This window comes from Amaranthus tricolor, chromosome 4, assembly GCF_026212465.1.
Source record: "Amaranthus tricolor cultivar Red isolate AtriRed21 chromosome 4, ASM2621246v1, whole genome shotgun sequence".
NCBI lineage: Eukaryota > Viridiplantae > Streptophyta > Magnoliopsida > Caryophyllales > Amaranthaceae > Amaranthus > Amaranthus tricolor.
In genome coordinates, this window is record NC_080050.1 from 30,937,870 (window position 1) to 30,957,331 (window position 19,462).

Here is a 19,462-nt window from a genome sequence, read left to right on the forward strand (position 1 = left end):
TATTTATTTAGATGTTCTTTTGTTTAGTGTTGTTTTCACTTGTTTTATTAATAATTGTTGTTGTTGCTGCTGCTTTGGTTAATTTGTATGTACAATTGTTGTTGTTGCTTTGGGGAATTTGTATGTAATTGTAGAAGACTTGTTTGTCTAGTGTAGTTTTACTTGTATTCTTTTTTTTTGTTTTTGTTTTTTTTGTATTTTGTTTTGAGCCCATTATTAAGAAAAGCCCATATGTTCTTTGTTTTGTGTAGTTGTAATTGTAGAAGACTTGTTTGTTGTTTTTTTATTGTATTGAGCCTATTATTGCTAGTAGCCTAGTAGGATTTTGGAGTGTTTATGAGTCTAGTTTGGCTAATGATTCTTGGCTGTTCCTTCTAGTTAGAAGGAATCGAACTTAGTACGCCTAAAGCTAATTCACTTGAAGTAATATGTAGGCCATGTCCAAACACTAGTGGAAAAAAGCACACATGCTGCGTGAAAAATATTGCAGTTCATAACAGACGCAGCATAAAATGGAAAGAAAAAACGAGGAAAAAAAAATAATATAGTATATGCTACGGTTCTCCATAAAACCGCAGCATAGAACCATAGCATATAGTCTAACTTGTATTTTTTTAAAAAATGGGAGCTGGTTATGTGCTGCGGTTCTAAAAAAACGCAACATTTAAGGCATCATATGCTGCGGTATTTTAGGAACCACAACACATTACCATTTTTTATATTTTTTTTTAAAAAATGCGCCCTAGCTACCGTTTCATAATTTTGATTTTACAAGCTTTCTTCTTCATTTCCTCATAACCCACGACATTTCAACTTAGCTTCTTCCTGCGAATTGCTCTCGATCTTCATCACTTCATTTCACGAAATTGCTCACGATCTTCATAAACCACGACATAACCCACAAATTTGCTCTCTTCTTCATTGCTCTCTTATTCTTGCTCTCTCTTCAAGGCCACAAATTTGCTTCCTCATATACTCTGTTATTCATAAACCCACTAATTTTCTTGTTTAAACTTTGAAACCCAAGATTTTTTTTTCATAAACCCACGAATCTGCTCTCTCTTCAAGGTACATTTCACGATTAATGGTGTTTTTTTAAGTTTATTTTTACTTTTGTTTGGAAAAAATGGTTATGTGTAATAATTTTGTTTTTCTTATTTCATTGTAGGTCACATTGTAATTGTTCTTCATCTAGATACACAAGGTAATTTCTAATGATACTAATTTTTATTGGTTTTCATATTTTTAGGGTTTAGGGAGTTTTACATTATTATTTATATATTGTATATGGTTTTATTTTTAGTGCTTATATTGAACAATTTAAAAATATGAAGTGCATACATATTTTACAATGTAGTGTTTATATTAAACAATGTAGTGCTTATATTATTATTTTATTTAAAAATATGTTAGTTTATTAGAATATGGATAATTTGAACAAAGAATATGAAGTATATATTTAGGATTAAATATGTTTAGTATGAATAAGAATATATTTTTAGGGTTAAATAAGTATATATGTTAAAAAGTGATTATTAATTTTGTTTTGAATTAATTAATCACACTTAGGATGATAAAAGATCGTTCTTGAATGTATGGAAGCATTGAATCGTCATAATTTATTGATGGCGTATTAGAATTTTGTAGTATTGTCGTTGAACATCAAGTTAGGATGGGGGGAGTTGGTTTTTTATTGCACTTGTGTCAAGTGCGACAATGTATCAAAGGTATTTAGTGTTGATATCCTTAGGAAGCACATACTTCGACGTGGGTTTAGGCCTCAATATCATGTTTGGGTTTGGCATGGTGAGGAGGGAGTTTACAAAGAAAAAAGTGTTGTTGAGGATGTCAATGAGGATGTAGTAGATCGTGTTGGTGGGTATGAGACAGATGAAGAGAATGTCGATGCGAATGTAGATCGTGTTGATAAGATGATGGAGGGAGTCGAGGATGAGTTAGGAAAACGTCCTCATGTTTTTGACTTGTTGACAGAGGCTTCTCAATAGCCTTTGTACCCTGAATGTACAATGTTCACCAAACTAACAGTCGTGTTGACAAATTTCAACATTAAGTCAAAGTTCAATTGGAGTGACATTAGTTTCACAATGTTATTAGAAGCGTTAAGTGAGATGCTTCCTGAGGGAAATGAACTTCCAAAGTCGACATATTATGCCAAAAAGCTCATGTGTTCTGTCGGCTTAGAGTACCAGAAGATTCATGCGTGTCCGAATGATTGTGTATCGTATCAGAATGAAAATGAGAACTTAGAAGAGTGTCCTAGGTGTGGGTTATCACGTTACAAGCGTAAAGGGGTTCGGGATGCTAAAGGGCCCCCGGCTAAGGCATTGTGGTATCTTCCAATAATACCTAGATTCAAGCGATTGTTTTCTATAAAGAAAGATGTGTTAAATTTAAAGTGGCATGCAGATAGGGTAAATTAAGGTCACTTGCTCACACATCTATATGATTCTCTGGAGTGAAAGAGTATTGATAGGTTGAATAAGACATTTAAGGATAAAGTTCGTAATTTAAGGCTCAGATTGTGTACGGATGGAATGAACCCATTTGGCAATCTTAGATTTCAACATAGTACTTGGCCGGTACTGTTAGTGATCTATAATTTGCCACCTTGGTGGTGTATGAGGTATAAGAACATTATGCTTTCGCTTCTTATCTCGGGTTCTAAACAACCTGGAAATGACATAGATGTATATCTTGCACCTCTCGTTGAGGATTTGAGAAAGATGTGTGATGAAGGCGTTTCCGTGTTTAATGTGCATGCTAATGAGGAGTTCACCTTACGTGCAATGCTCTTATGCACCGTTAATGATTTTTCGGCATATGGCAAATTATCAAGGTATAAGAACAAAGGGAAGAAAGCATGCCCTATATGTATCAATGACATGGAATCCACGTGGATTCCTAAGTGCAAACATGTATTAATGCACCATCGAAAGTTCCTCCCACGAGATCACCAATATCGTAAGAATAAAAAGATGTTCAACGAGAAGGTAGAGGACCGTGTAGCTTATCGACCGTTAACCGGTTATGATGTTTACAAACAGGTTAAGGGAGTTGAAACTGTATTTGGTAAAACAGGGCAAGTGCAAGGGGGTGAAGACCGAATATGGAAAAAAGAATCAATCTTTTGAGGCTTTTTAAGCGCTTTTGACACTTTCTCGCTTAAAGTAGTTCAAATTTGGTTTGTTTTGGCATGAAACTTGGTACACAATACTATTTGGTATATATTATTGTGTTGAAATGGTTAGAATCAAAAACAATAGTCATATGCTTGATATTACGTGCTAAGTTGCGGTTTAAAGATTTTTTAAGCGTTTTTGGTACTTTCTCATTTAAAGTAGTTCAAACTTGGTTTGTTTGGCATGGAACTTGGCACATGACACTATTTGGTATATATTATTGGTGTTGAAATGGTTAGAATAAAAACAATAGTCATATGCTTGATATTACGTGCTAAGTTGCGTTTTTAAGGTTTTTTAAGCATTTTTGGTACTTTCTCACTTAAAGTAGTTCAAACTTGGTTTGTTTGGCATGAAACTTGGCACACAATACTATTTGGTATATATTATTGTATTGAAATGGTTAGAATTGAAAACTATAGTCATATGCTTGAAATTACATACTAAGTTGCATTTTAAGAGTTTTTTAGCTTTTTGGGCACTTTCTCGCATAAAGTAGTTCCAATATAGTTTGTTTGGCATGAAACTAAGCATACAACACTATTTAGTATATATTATTGTGTTGAAATGGTTAGAATTGAAAACAAAATAGTCATATGCTTGAAATTACGTGCTAAGTTGCATTTTAAGGTTTTTTAATCGTAACATTTAAAAGAAGCCATCTGCTGCTATCACAAATGCTTGGGGTTAAAACCGTAGCATATAGCGGCAAAAAAATCGCAGCAATCAATGTTTTTTCTACTAGTGAAATATGATCAATGTCCTATCAAAGATTCAGTACAAATTTGTAAATGAGACGGTCTTACGATGAGACTATTTCTATTGGGTTGACTCATGTATATTTGGTGTGTTAAAGTGATCAATTACAAAAATGGGCTAATTATATAAATTCGTTTCATAGTGAGATAGACTCATACAAGAGGAGTTGTTTTTTATATGTTTTTTTGGTCTTGCTTTCACTTGTTTTGTTATCATTGTTGCTTTGGTGAATTTGCGAGTAATTATAGAAGACTTGTTTGTGTAATGTAGTTTTACTTGTATAGTTCGTTGGTTTTTTTTTGGTATTTTGCTTTGAGCCCATTATTAATAAAAGTCCATGTGTTCTTTGTTGTATGTAATTGCAGAAGACTTGTTTGTTGTTTTATTTTATTGCTTTGAGCCCATTATTGCTAGTAGGATTTTGGAGTGAATGAGTCTTAGTTGGTTTGACTAGTTAGAAATATTAACTGATTTGCTAGCTGTTAAGTCGATTGTTATGTAATTGTTTGATGAAATTACTATCTTTGTTCTTATTTGTTTTTCTTATTTTCCTCGAATGGAAATTTCACAAAGTTTAATACATTAATAAAAGTCATGTATCAAACACATGTTTTGGTTTTTAAAGTAAAAATGAGCAAATTAATTAGCTTGTAGTCGATGGGAAGAAAATAAAACAGAGAAGTATTATTCTATGTTATTTTAGTGCGTATTAATCTAATAATAATAATTATTTTTTAATAATTGCACTTGATTATACTTGTCAACTAAAAATATCTACTAATTTAATATTTTTTAAGCTTAATATGTACTGCTAAATTAGTATGAATCAAGTTTATAAAAAAGTTTGTCAATGGAAGAAGTAATGAAATGAAGCCAATAGATAGAAGACATTGCTAAAATGGTAAGGTACGCCTATGTGACATCAAAACACGTAAAAAAAACAAGTAAAAAATGGGTGCAAGCAAATAGGGACACGTGGCTACAATGTTGCATCTTTTCAACAGCCAACTGAATCCTACTCACTAAGTCACTAACCATTTTCATTGTTTTATTCTAATTTAGGTTTGATTTGTTTGATGACGTGTCACATTCGTTGTTCACACGGTATCCTCCTCGATGCTTTCCGAACTTTACACACGCTTTATCAACATTCTAGAAGCCTAACGAATACCCAACAGGATAGACATGGTCCGTCAACATTATATAGAAACTATGATTAGGATATTGAGTGAAATAAAAAGCAAAAACATTAAATATAAAGAAGAATGTGATCAAAAAGTAACTCGAGAAAGATGTACAAAGATAATATATGTGTAGGTGTGGAATAGACATGGTCATAGAGTATACATTAGGGATAGACATGGGTCGGATCAGGATAGGTATTTTAATTGGACCCAAACCTGGACCTGAATCAGTAAGGGTTTGGCGGGTCTAAGGTTTGGATTTAGATCCAAAATAATATTTTGTTTTTTTCCTGAAAATTTTTTTAACAATAAATCATACAATTTTCGTCTATTCGTATAAAATTATTTAAACATTTTCAAATAACAAGGATTTTCTAACATTTTATACTAATTGGGCGACAAGTATATGAAACTTTCCAACGTTCAAGTTCTTAAAATTAAATATTCATCAAGTCTTTTGATTTTTAAAGTATAGATGCAACAACCAAATCTCAATTACATAAACTAACAAAGTTCTAAATCACGTAATGTTCTAAAATATAACAAAAGTTTCAAATCAAACAATTAATTACATATTTACACATAATAGCTAATATAGAATTTTGAAAAAATGTAAATGGGTTTATGGGTCGAATCTAGGTCTTAAACGTGTGGATCAAGTCCCAGACTTGGACCCATAAAATTCAAAAATCGGTAAATTCAGACTCTTAAATTAGGGTTGAATCGGGTCTACACCCATAGAATATAAGACCTATGCTCATCCCTACTCTACATATAGAGTGTGAAAATAGTATAATTTGATTTATTTAATTTAACTATTTAACAATCTAGAAATGTCATAGAATATATTTATTAATTAATCTAGTATAATTTGAGCTTTCTTCAAGTATTATTTCAAATTATGTCTAAACTAAAAATTTAATTGGTTTTGTGAATGATATGAAAAAGCAATTCACCAAGAACATAATCATAGGTTAATGTAAAAATGTTGTTAAAACTTAAATTAATGTAAAACTAGAATATCATTCAAATCCAAATATTGATCAAAAATCTGTATATGTTAAAATCAATAATTTTTTATCATGTTCGCTTTAACATTAAATTTTTTTTTTTAGTTTTAATCAGTTTTTTACATATTCAAAGTCTATTTAATTTACTTGTATTTGGTTAAAATAAAAAAAATCTAATTAATTAAAAAATAAAAAAAAATAAATTAGTTAGAAACGATAGGGTTGATGTACAGAGTATTTTTGTTGTCATCACTCAAAAGTGACATAATAATGATGTAATTTCCGTGATCTTTAACCAAAAAAGGAAATGAAGGAATTGGGTGGGTGGAAGATGGGCAGACCAAATAGAAAATCTTAATCAATCACCGTAATTTATAAATATTATAAAAGACAAAAAATATATTAATAAAATAAGTAAAATATAAAAAGATAAGTTATAATTTTTAAAATGTCACCCTATTAAATTTTAATTTTTAAAATATCACCCTATTAAATTCCTCGATTTGCCAAATTCACAAATAACATTATTAAACTAAGAGTTGTTGCAAACCAAATACAGTTGGAAGTTGGCCAAATTGAGATCCAACTAGTTTGGCAAAAATAGATCAACCTCCCCAAATGATACGGGCATATATTATTATTTATGGGTACTACTAGTACTATTTTAGTCTTAATAAATATTAACATGTGAATAAATTTATATATTTATTTAGAATATTAGGTAAATAAATGAAAAGTCAATTATAATACCAAGGGACCAAGTCTCACATAGTTACATACATGAATGTGTTTGTTTCCTTTGGGCTTTGATAAGTCAATTTAGTTCATCCTTCCAAAATGTCATACTAAACTATGTTTCTAGTAATTCTTATCTCTACATCATTCTCATTTCTTGACACCATTTTTGCATCATCAATTTTCTTGGAAAAAAAAAGGTATAATCATATTTAGTTAAGCAAAACCTCACCTAAAATAATAATAATAATAATAATAATAATAATAATAATAACAATAATAATACTAAAGAATTTATAAATAACGTGTATATAATGTTTTCTGATCATAATTTTGAATAATATCGTATGATACTTATATTTAATTTTTAAGTGAATTCTAAGTTTTTCTTCTTTTAAAAAAATATTTATTTACGTCCTTAATAAGAATGTATATTTAGTTTGTATTATCTATTTTTAATTTTAAAATAAATTAAAAATAAGTAAAATTACAACTCTCTTTAGAGTACACAACTCATGTATGTCTTCAAGTCAAAATAATTCTTTGTACCAACTAATTTGCCCCATTTTTCATTTCAGTCAGTTCTATTAAATTTAATTTTTTATCTTTAAATATTTTTATTTTTAGATATGACTTTGTCATTTTTACTCTCTATAAATACTCACTCTTAAAGATAATGTAAAAAATAATTAAGACGAAGTGATATTAAGTAAAACTTTTCAAAATTTGACTTTAATTTTTTTTGAAGTAAATAATTTTTCAAACAAAAATAGATGAGATTTCCAAATTTACTCCCTTTAGCTTAAGTTACTTGCAAAAGTGGAAGTGGACTGAAGTAAAGAAAATGGCGGCGGCTTTTACTTGGTACTTAAGGCCATGGGATGGCGGACGCGTTTAGGTTAAAAAGAGTTCCATTGTTGACTTTGAAAAAGTCAATCCCCATCAACCAGCAATCCAGCATTACAATACTATTACTCGGTACCGTCTAACTATATCAAAAACCAAGTGTTCCCACTCAGTTCTTCTTCACACTTCTTGTAGACCCCACCCCTTTCCATTGACCGACCTTACTCCTTAGCCATCAACCTTTACAATTTATTTCAAATTTGTCCATGACTGGAATCATTTAATATAAAATAAATGGTTTAGAATACATAAAGATTCAATATTAGATATGACTTAAAATTGACTTTAAATCCGACATAAAGTTAGTGAGTTAACTCGAATATTTCGACCCATGACCCATAATAAGACCCGATTCAAAAAACCGTAAATACTAGGTTAAATTTGATTGTTTTGACTTGTTTTCAATTCCACATCATTAGTTTTAGTCAAACTCAATACATTTAAAATCGATATGGTGGTCTTTTTTAAACTATAAAAGTCGTTGATTCGTTAGGTCTTTCTAAACAGAATTCTGTAATTGATATCAAAACTATAATCAACCTATGTAATTGACCCGTATTATACTAATATCTTAGATTCGTCGTGGATGGTTTTTTAAACGTGCTCCACTCTTCCACTCTGAAGAGCTAAGAGTAATGTATGAGCTATGACTTATCCACACTCAAACTCAACTTCTACACTCCTTCCTCTTTTCTTTCTATCCCTTAATATTAATATTAATAATAATAATTTACTAAATAAAGAAAGAGTATTCTAGTGAAATTTTAATTACCCAAAACTTTAAGGCTAGTTTCCTACCACTTGTCACGCAACTTCTCTCTTCCTCCTTTCCTTATTTTCTTTATATTCTCCTCATTTCCCTTCACTGAACCATATTCCACTATTCTACCCATTTCTTTCTCTTTTTTTTTCCACAACATTCTTCATCTTTTCTTCATATTCTAATCTTCATAACAATGGCGCTTGAAGCTTTAAATTCCCCAACTACCCCTCATGCTCCTTTCAAACTCGATGACCGTTCTTTTGATCATTTTATCAAGAAGAAACGATCTAAACGGTGTCGTTCTGATATGTCCCCGCCGTCGACCACCGCCGACCACCGTCTCTCTGAAGAAGAATACCTCGCTCTTTGTCTTCTTATGCTTGCTAAAGGCGGCGCTACTAATAATAATCAAAACCCATTAAAGATTGAAAAAAATAATCAAAACCCAGAAATTGATTCTAAACTTGTTTATAAATGCTCTGTTTGTGATAAATCTTTTGGGTCTTATCAAGCTCTTGGTGGGCATAAAGCTAGCCACCGGAAACCCACCGAAGACAATAAACCCACTTCTTCTTCAGCTACTACTTCCTCCGCCGCCGCCGGAGCCGCCGGGAAAAGTCATCAGTGTTCGATATGTTTTAAGTGTTTTCCGACAGGTCAAGCTTTAGGCGGTCATAAAAGATGTCATTATGAAGGGACTATTGGTGGGGCCAAGAGCGGAAGTGGGACCGCTAGTGGGGTCACCGCCTCTGAAGGGGTAGGTTCTTCTTATAGCTTAAGCCGTGGTAATGGCGGCTCAAGAGATTTTGACTTGAATCTACCGGCTTTGCCTGATTTCTTGGCCGTTGACTTTTTCAAAGTGAGGAATCAAAGTCAAGGGTTTTGTGTGGATGAAGAAGTTGAAAGTCCTCATCCTTCTAAGAAACCTAGGATGTCAAAACAAGAAACAAATGGATTGTTCTAATGGTTGAAGGCTGTTATCGATTATTGATATTTTTTAAATAAAAAAAATGATTTTGGGAAAATCTATGTTTATTTGTAAAATAGTTAGAAATGATTGGATTAGTTCTTTCATGGTTGGTTATTTTAATTTTTCTTGCAAAAATTGTTGGGATTAAGTGTAGACTACCACAAAATTTTGGGGTAGGATATGATAGCTATACTAGTTTATTTGGTGGTGTACAGTATACAGTAATAGTCTATAGTTGGATTAATGGATTACTAATACTGGTTAGTGAGCTACTATTTGGTGGGTGTTTAGTGATTTAGTTCATCATATGTATCAAAATGAATTTAGTGGAATAATACAATTGAATTCATTCTTTTGAAGCTTGTTCTATGTTACTCGTTATTTATTTATGTTTCGGTCACAAGTTTAAGTGAGTTTGACGATTCTGATATAAATATTGAATGTCTTGGTGATTGTGATTAGTTAAGTAACGGAAGATTTTATTTTTTTTTCTATGTGTGATCTAATTCTAGATTTTATTTTTTTTCTATGTGTGATCTAATTCTAGCTTATGTTTGGTTAATGATATTTTTTCGATTTTAGTTCAGGTTTTAGTTTGTTTAGAGATTTTGATTTATGTGAAGATAGTATTTTTGCACTATTATTTGTAAAGTAGAAGTAGACTAGTATATATACACCTTGATGCAATTCTCAAAATTCATTATAGAAAAATTAATTTGAGTTGACCATATTATTTGTGAGATATAAGAGTACATGGGTGAAGGTTGATCAATTTGTAATTTATTAACCATTTGAGAGTTAGACGAGTCATAATGATCAATGCCAAATGATCAATGCCAAACAATCTAGTTAATGTTGTTTAATTTGAGGTGTTCAGAAGTCGGTTGTGTCATTTGTGTAGTCACACATAGGACGGGTTATACATGGTCAAACTAATAATTTTGTATTCAATTATTTAATGATGGATGATGCTATGTCAAATCTTAAATCTCATGGTGTTGGAGGTAACTTTGATCACCCAATACCATACTCTATAGCTTGCACAATTAAGAGTGATAAAGTGTTTAAAATGGGACATGAAAGGATAAGCTTTAGATCACTTGTTGGAGTGATAAATGAAGATGTCTTGGAGTGTCTTTGGTAAGGCAAGCCGGCAAGGCATGGCTTGAACAAGACAAGAAAACACTTAAGAAAGGCTTTGGCATGCGCCCTGGCCCTTGAACGAGGCAAGACACAAGGAGGGAATGCTCAAACGAGTCAACTTTGAGCAAATATCAGTAGCTGTTCCGAAGGAGCTGCTTGTTCGAGCATTTCAATGGCTTGTCCAAACGGCTGGGCAGCAGGCCCATTTGCAACTTTTTTTGTTATTTGCGACGTATACTTGGGCGTCAAGGCTACTTGTCCTAGGGTTCTTCTAATATATTGTCGGTTATATGAGGGCTCAAATAGGATTAGGAAATGAGTAGAGAGGCTAATACAAAAGAGGCAACTAGGGTCAATACCATTAGAGTTCCTTCATTATTATGTCAGTGGATTTGTGAGAGATCACTATTAAAAGTGAGGACTTTACCTCGAGATTGTTCTAAAAGGTTGTGAGATTTATTCATTAGTGTACATTGATATATTCATGAAAGTAAACTTGTTTTGAGGGGGAAGTATCTAAGATACTTCATAACACTTGTGTCTTTGCTTCTTAGATTGTTGCTCTGTTTTTTCAGCATTTTTAATCCATTTGTTCTTCATCAACACATCCCGACCCATTGCATTTCAGATGATGATAATGAGAGTCTAAACTTCTAAAGTTTGTAATTGAGTAATTGAACAAAAGAACTTAAGGTGAATAGGTTATCCACTATGTTCTTCAACTATTGTCAATTGCGGTAAACTTATGATCAATATGCAATTCTTGCGAATTTATTTAGAAAAATGTTTTAATAGAAATATAGGGTTTAGAAGGATTTTGACTGATAGTCTCATTAGTGTCTTTAATTCTTATTAATAATGATTCTTTCATTTTCACTCACCTTTAATCATATCAATACAATCTAATTGTCTCTATTATTTTTTTAATCAAAAATTATTACACACGGCAATTTCATTGTGAAACACATTATGTATAAATTAGATAGCCCAACTAACATCACTCGAGATTGTAAGTTTAATGTTTAATATATATATCATCAAAATTGTCATTTATTTTAATAGCGTGCAATGTCATGTTGTTGTAATCTTTTAACGGAAGGGAGTATGAGCCCTTTTTATCAATCTATACAAATATCCAACGATAATGCTAAATAGAATCGCTAAAATACAAATGTACCCTCTAAAAGCAGCTTCATCAGCAGCCTTCTTCCCAAACACAGTCCCAAAAGGCGGCCATTTTCAGCTTCCATTTTCAGGGACATTTTCGTCACTAACTGCTTATACTCAAGCCATCACCAAACGCTGTCAAACCACTCTAAGCTCACAGTACTCACTTTCTCTCTCCTCTTCTCTACAACATCTCCTTCATCGTCGTTCTTATTCTGATTGGAAAGATCAAAGAAGTACTCTGAAAATGGCATTGGATTCTGAAGTTGTTCAAGATGATAGAATTTCCAGGATTTCTTCTACTATCCGAGTTATCCCTAATTTCCCTAAACCTGGTAATTATTCTTTCTAATTTTGGAAATTTGTGCATTAATTTTTGATCTGGATGTAATCTTAACTAATTATATTAACTGCTCAACTGTGTTTCTGATCTTTTATCGTTTTCTTTGTTGTTTTTTTGATTTCACTTTTTTGGGTTTTTTTTGTGGGTTAGGGTTGGTTTTTGGATGTCATTTTAAACTGGGTTTGTGATCTTTTTACGTTTAATTTGTTGGGTTTTTCTCAAATTCTAATTTATTTTCTTGGGTTATGGTTGATTGCAGGGGTTATGTTTCAGGATATTACTACTATGCTTTTGGATCCACAAGCTTTCAAAGACACCATTGATTTGTTTGTTGAAAGATACAAGGGCAAAGATATTTCTGTTGTTGCTGGTATAAATATTTTTCACTTCAATTATTGTTAAATTTGTTTCAATTTATGCTTATAAAAGCTTTTAACTGTTTTGCTTGCTTACTATAGTGAATCATAGAAAACTGAATATCAATGGATTTAAGGCATTCCAAATTTGAGAGAAATTTTCATATGTTTTGATCTGTATTGGCCTTGGGTGATGTGACTAATGTCTGCATTCTTTTGGTGATTCATGTTATTCTTACAAGAGTATATAACATGTCCTGGAGCCTCAATCATTAGTTAAGCTTTTGTTTGAGTCGATTCTTTGACATGGTATCAGAAGCCATTGTGACAGTAGGTCAAGAGTTTGAATCTCAACCACCCCTCATTTAAATTGGAATATTTAGCGCTAGCTGCCAGGTATGAGTAGGGCATGTGTTGCATCCATGCTTCTAGCCTGAAGGGCTCTCGTGTGAGGGGGTGTGTTAGAGTATACAACATATCCTGGGGCTTCAACTAAAACCATCAGTTTAAGCTTTTGGTTTTGACAATTCAAATTCAATTGCTTGTAGTTGTAGTTCCTAATTTTGTTTGGTGAAAGTTATAGCCTTTTATAATCAAATGAGTAATCAAATGTAGCATAATGTTTTCCTGATGGTGATCGAGACGTTTTCTATGTCTTCCGATCTTTTGTTACTTTCATTGATGATGAGGAAGTATGTGTCATACGTATTCACGAAGTCTCTCATTTTACTTATCGCGGGAGTGTTCTTATAGCTTATTTGAAGTTATCTTATTTGCACTTTTTTGAACTATTGGGATTTGTAGACTGAATGATTAGAAAAAATTAGCACTAAATTGACCCTTAATCTATGACGAATAATGTTTAATTATTAATGTAAGTGTGCTGCTTATTTTCTTGCTACTTGATCTCATCTTTGCGATCAAAGGTGTTGGCATTCTTGATGTATTTGCTTTAATGCTCTTTTTGTTACATTTTAGCAAATATCAAATTTTTAGTCATAACTGGAATGTGACTTTAATTATACTTGTATGACTACTATAGGGGTTGAGGCAAGAGGTTTTATATTTGGTCCTCCCATTGCGTTGGCCATTGGAGCAAAATTCGTACCAATGAGGAAGCCGGGGAAATTACCTGGTATGTCTTGGGCATTGTTTATGCTTGTTTTTAATACATTTGATCTATTTAAGTGATATCGAGCTATATTTGATTTATTGGCAAATATGATATTCAAGGAAATTCATTTTATGTCACACTAGAGGGATCTTTTTGTTAACTTTGGAACAAGCTATCTAAAGGTTTGTTATTGCAGTGTATTGAAGTTAGAAGTTTGTAGAGTGAAGAGCTTATTTACGATTAAAATTGATTTTTACCTATTAAAATCATTATGCTACTTGAAATTGATTTTCACAAATCAGTTCCTTTGGTTTTCTTCTTTTACCTTTCATAACTCAATTGAGACATGAATTTTACTAATGTTATTTTTATAAGTTGAGGTAAAACTTGCCAGTTTTCCAACAAGGCTCTTATCTGAATAGTATATTTTCTAGCTTGTCAATTGCTTACTTTATAATATATAATTGTGGAAATACCAAGTAGGGGGCTGTAAATTGAAGCTGAACTGTTGAATATGGCTCCATTTTTACGTTCACTTATGGAGAGGAATTTTGTTGCTTCCTTTTCGTTCAGGTGTCCTGCCAAATTGTTTTTGTTATTTGACCATGACCAAGCTCTTTCCTCCTCCCGTGGTCCCACCTCCGTGTTTTGAAATATTAAACGAAATAAAACTATTAAAAAGAAACAAAGGATAATATATATTTGGAAATTCTAATGTATGATTGCACTGATTCAAGCATTGCATTAGATGCTTAGTCCTTCGTCCTCCTTGAAAGTAGTGCTTATGCATTCATTTCCCCTAGTCTTTACATTGAGCCAGACAGCCAGTCTTTGCCCAGCATGGGCCACACATCCATGTGTAACAATATCCTTCCGAGATTCGAACTCCTGGTGCAGTTGTGCCTATGTATCCAGTTATGCATCTTTTGTTACTTATGCAAGTTGATCCCATATTATCGGGATTGAGGCTTTGGCATTAATGTTGGTCACTTATTTGCCAAAAAATGTGTTTTCTCGTCCATGAGGCATTTTACATTGCAGAAATGAGCTCATACACATGATGTTCGCTTTAGATTTTTGTTGTACTATTCACTTCCCTTAAAAGGTTTAAGGGAGGGAATAATGGAACTAAATGTTGAAGAGAATAAATGGAGAGAGTACACATGTATAGGAATCATTTCGCTGTTCTTTGATCCTTCGTATTTTTGTACAATTATGTCTTCGTCACATCCCTATAGGTAGTTCCCTGAACATCTTAAGAAGTGCTTGACAGACATGTATACCATTTAAATTTTCCTTGGGAAACCCTGTATGTACTTGTATTTAGCCCAAGGTAGGGATCACAATTACGTCCTTTTGACCCTTTCCAGGTGCAGAACATGCTAATAATCCTAATCAATTGCAAGAATCAAGCTTTGAATACTTGGAATGTAGGTGTTAAGTTTTTCGGAAAATTCAACACTGCAATCCTACCCTGAAGAGGATGCTTTCGGTCCTTATTTGAACTTATCTTAACTTGGCTAATTTATTCTTATGTGCATATTTTTCTATGTCCATAACCAGTACAGTTAATTTTGACCCATTTGTCAACCTCTACTGGTATTCATAGACGAGTCCAACACCCTTACTTGAGTCGGAACTTTCTTGGGTGTGAAGCAAACATCTAACAGCTGTATTATCCTTTTGTGAATGTTCTGAGTGAGTTAATCTTTGATAGTTGACTATACAATCATATGTGAATATTAGCATCTTAACATATAAAGTACATTACTTGACTATTCACGTTAGGAAGCTCATGCTTTCTCACTGATTTCAACTCAAGTGCTGTAATGAATTGATGCTTGTGTTTTATTCGCCATGTCAATAGTTTTTTGCATTCAAGCTCATCCCTTGGTGAAAATGGAGCTGAACCCTGCAATACAGCATTATGCTCCTACTGTGGACTAGATGCACATCATATATACTTCTATTATCACCTTTTACTAACTGTCAAACACTATTTGACAGGGGAAGTGATTTCCGAAGAGTATTCCTTGGAATACGGAACAGACAAAATGGAGATGCACGTTGGTGCAGTAAAAGAAGGAGAACGTGCCATAGTTGTAGATGATCTGATAGCCACTGGAGGAACCTTATCGGCTGCAATCAAGCTGCTTGGTAGAGCTTTTGTTTTTACTTTTCTATTATGCATTGCTATTTGTGCTAACCTATCTGCATTGTAAATGAGCCTCTAATTTGTGTCAAGTTTCCACCAGCTGTATGTGTTACATGCGAGGAGTGAGCCTCTAATATGCAGTGTATGCCTTAACTTTTATGTGCTGTGTATTGCAGAGCGAGTCGGGGTACAGGTTGTTGAGTCTGCATGTGTTATCGAGTTGCCAGAGCTGAAGGTATGACTGTTATTGACATTGGAATTTTATGTTCTCCTAATTTTAAGCGTCTTGTTGCAATCATATATTGCCTATAAATCATACTCATATTTAGGCTCTGTTCTTTCTTTGCCTCTAGTTTTGGCTGTCCACACATTCTCGTTTTAGTGTCGACATTCAGTTGCATCAAACTTCCGTTTGTTATTTTTTTAGAGTGGGGATCATATGTTCAATTTGTGTGTAAATTTCTTTTATGGATTGGATGGATTGTTCGAAACTTATTAAACTATTGAAGCATCCTATTTCATTTGCCCCCTTGACCCCTCCCTTCCAAACAAATGATTAGTGGTAATGTCCTTTTCCGATCCGGAATGACTTTGTGATTTCCTTATTTTGCCCAAAATAATTCTTAAATAGACAATCTTAACAAGAGTAGGAATATCATTGAAGCAAAAAACACGAAACATTTTCCCGCATTTTGAACCGTTTGTACTGAAATGGTATAGAAACATGATTCAAAATACCGGCATTAACGTTCCAGTTTGGAAAACATTATGATCAGATGTATTTGGACAACAATATGACCCTATCTCGGATTCTATTGGATTAAGTTTTGTTTCCTAACTTTTTAAAACACTAAATTAACATTTCTAATTTCCCGTTTCATTTCTTGTACCAAATCATTCGTTACATGTAGCATCGAGTAGAATGACCTTTATCATGGAGTATATGCTAACATTTCCCACCCCCTGTGGCCCTCGTATTCTTTGAGATGGCTGTGACTGCTGGATATATCTTTTACTGTCGAATTTCATTTACTTTTCACTGAATTGAGCTTGTCTCAGTCAGATGCTAAAAGCAGTCCATTTGGATTTGTGCAGGGTCGAGAACGGTTAGGGAACAATCCTCTTTTCGTCCTAATTAAATCAGCTTGATCATATCTATCGTCAAGGTCAGAAGCAACTCCGGGACATCATTAGCTTTCACCGTCTTGATATGATACTAGTTCACCAAAAGGTTTGAATTTAATTCTATCTACTATTCCCCTTATTGTAGTCCTCTTATTTCTAGAAGAGGCTTGATTGTGATTCTATCCCACTATCACGCTTATTTTTTTCGCCCTCTCATTTGTCGAAGAGGTACGATTGTGATTCTATCCACAATTAACTTATATGTGTTCCTCGTATACTCGAAAACATTATCAATTCCTAATAAGGCTCGGTTTTTTTTCCGCCTTGGCATGATGTATGTATGCACTCTCGTATCGGGTCCCCAAAGGAACAAGGATTGACCAGTTTGATTTTATGGAACACACATTGATTGCCCATTGCTTTTGTTTGAGTTACATTTTAGATTCGATTTTTTCAAATAAACTGTTTATTTTCGATGGAGTCAATTGAAATATTAGGTACCTCACGTTTTCTTAAACTAAGTTTTAAGAAGATAAAACCGTGATTAACTCTTGGTCGAATACGATTAAACCATAATCAAACATGCTCAAATCAAAATCGAGTTTATTATAGATATTTACCCCATTACCTTAATAACTAGTCTTTTGAGAGAAGTATCTCAAGCCCAACCCATTAAAGATTAATCCCTACTTATATTATACTTAATGCCTATTTTCAATATCTTAAATGTCTACTTACATTATTCTTAATACCTACTTACAATATTTAAAAAATATATCATGGGCCGACTCAATTAGAGAGACGGTTTTATTTTCTTCTCCAAATGAGGCCTCCCCCATCTTCCTCATACTCCAATTATTTTGTCATCTTTACCACCATTTTATTTGCATTGTCTACACATTAACTAACCTTAATTTTGTTGGTTAGCTTTATTTGACCTTAATACATTAATCCTACTTTAAGAATACCCTAATGTCCCCTTTGGTTATAAACGGTGGTAATGTAAGTTCCTTTTACGGCGTGTTTGGTAATCCTTACTTAATATTGGGAATAGTAATGAAAAGTTAGTATAATTTTGGTAGAAATATCATATTTAATGGTCATGTTTATTCTCCTTTAATAATTTTATTTTTTTCACAAAATTCATTCAACCTATTGCCATTTGAACATGTGGTATTAGATGGTAATGGAAAACTGTGAAAAAACAAATTTCTATAATCAAACATTTATTATCATGGGAATGACATGATAAATATCATGAAAACTTACATTATAAATCACTCTTATTATAACCAATTAGTACCGTTAATCAAACGAGCAACTAGTGTTAATTTTGATCAAGTTTGTTATTTCATTGCTAAAACATATCTGTAGACTCTTCTTCACAATTTTATATTACCATATGATAGTAATTCTCAAGTGCTAATGGATGATAATGAAGTTTATAAAGAAAAAAAGAGTAGGGTATGTGCACCAAATTAAGGGTATTCTTGAACACCTTAATTTGTCTACGTGTGATAACCAAGGCTTGAACAATGATTAGTTGAATGATTCCACAATAATGAACAGAAACAGACTTCAAGAACCTGTTTCTTGATTTTCCGGTTGGTGAACTGCCTACCTATGGTTGCACTCACCTCCTTCGTATCTTGAACAATGCAACCTAAGGATTGACTACGTTGTAGAATGCAGGATAAACTTTGAATTTCTGTGACTAACAAATCAAAGGTTTGAATGTATGACTAACATTCACTCAACAAAACAGACAATGTTTTGAAGAAAACAATAAATGTGTTTTATTTCTGAAAATATCAAAACTGAGTTTGTACAATGCCTAAGGCTTCCTATTTATAAGCTTAGGGAGTCAATAACCACGTCTAAGAATATAAGGAATAAAGCTAACCTATAACGGCTATAATAGGTCATGTGCCAATCATGTGCACACTTAAAATAGCAAAACAATGAGAATACAGGTCTGCTGGCTACTGTCAGCCTATTTGTTGACTACATGACCTTCAGCCCCATTTCTTGTGGGTCTCTAGTGATTGATAGAAGGGATCTTGGGTCATGATAGCAAGGTCCATGTATGGAGATTTCGTTTTGGTCCTCCATGTCCCCCAAACATGTGAGGTCTGATCTAGCCAAGCCTTGCAAGGTCCCTTGGTCAGCGGGTTTGATCAGCAACTGGTGGTTCTGATCTGTTGTGATTTCAGTCTGTTCTGTTGTGGTTCCTTGCTGCTCTTTCATCATATCCTTTCATCTTCCATTTGTTGGTGAAAATTTGAAATACATAAGAGAAAAAATAAAAAAAATTAACAAAATAAACTAAGTTTTAAACTTATTTCAAAAGTAAGCGTGAAATTCCCAAACCTGAGGTTTCGGGCTATTTGCAGTTAGTAACTGCGAACAGGTCAAAAAAGACAAAATAGCTGTTCGCAGTTAGTAACTGCGAACATCTATTTTGACCTGTTTTTGTGGAGACATGCTGTTCGCAGTTACTAATTGCAAACAGGTCAAAAAAGACAAAATAGC

General features: G+C 33.0%; 2 protein-coding genes across 2 annotated transcripts; both read left to right on the forward strand.

Moving 5' to 3' along the window:
• Window positions 1–8,569: 8,569 nt before the first annotated feature.
• LOC130811101 (zinc finger protein ZAT10-like) lies at window positions 8,570–9,886 on the forward strand. Its single transcript, XM_057677276.1, has one exon. The coding sequence runs from the start codon at window positions 8,751–8,753 to the stop codon at window positions 9,519–9,521; it is 771 nt and encodes a 256-aa protein (XP_057533259.1). The 5' UTR covers window positions 8,570–8,750; the 3' UTR covers window positions 9,522–9,886.
• Window positions 9,887–11,732: 1,846 nt separating this feature from the next.
• On the forward strand, window positions 11,733–17,346 carry LOC130810348 (adenine phosphoribosyltransferase 1-like). Its single transcript, XM_057676369.1, has 6 exons — window positions 11,733–12,172; window positions 12,440–12,550; window positions 13,579–13,671; window positions 15,658–15,807; window positions 15,982–16,040; window positions 16,901–17,346. The coding sequence occupies exons 1-6, from the start codon at window positions 11,815–11,817 to the stop codon at window positions 16,952–16,954; spliced, it is 825 nt and encodes a 274-aa protein (XP_057532352.1). The 5' UTR covers window positions 11,733–11,814; the 3' UTR covers window positions 16,955–17,346.
• Window positions 17,347–19,462: the final 2,116 nt, after the last annotated feature.

Excerpts from the sequence above, each read along its gene's own strand:
- LOC130810348 (XM_057676369.1), top strand. The coding sequence starts at position 11,815 with ATGCTAAATAGAATCGCTAAAATACAAATGTACCCTCTAAAAGCAGCT. Across the intron at positions 13,672-15,657 it reads GAAGCCGGGGAAATTACCTG|GGGAAGTGATTTCCGAAGAG; the intron begins GTATGTCTTGGG and ends ACTATTTGACAG. Across the intron at positions 16,041-16,900 it reads TCGAGTTGCCAGAGCTGAAG|GGTCGAGAACGGTTAGGGAA; the intron begins GTATGACTGTTA and ends GGATTTGTGCAG.
- LOC130811101 (XM_057677276.1), top strand. The coding sequence starts at position 8,751 with ATGGCGCTTGAAGCTTTAAATTCCCCAACTACCCCTCATGCTCCTTTC.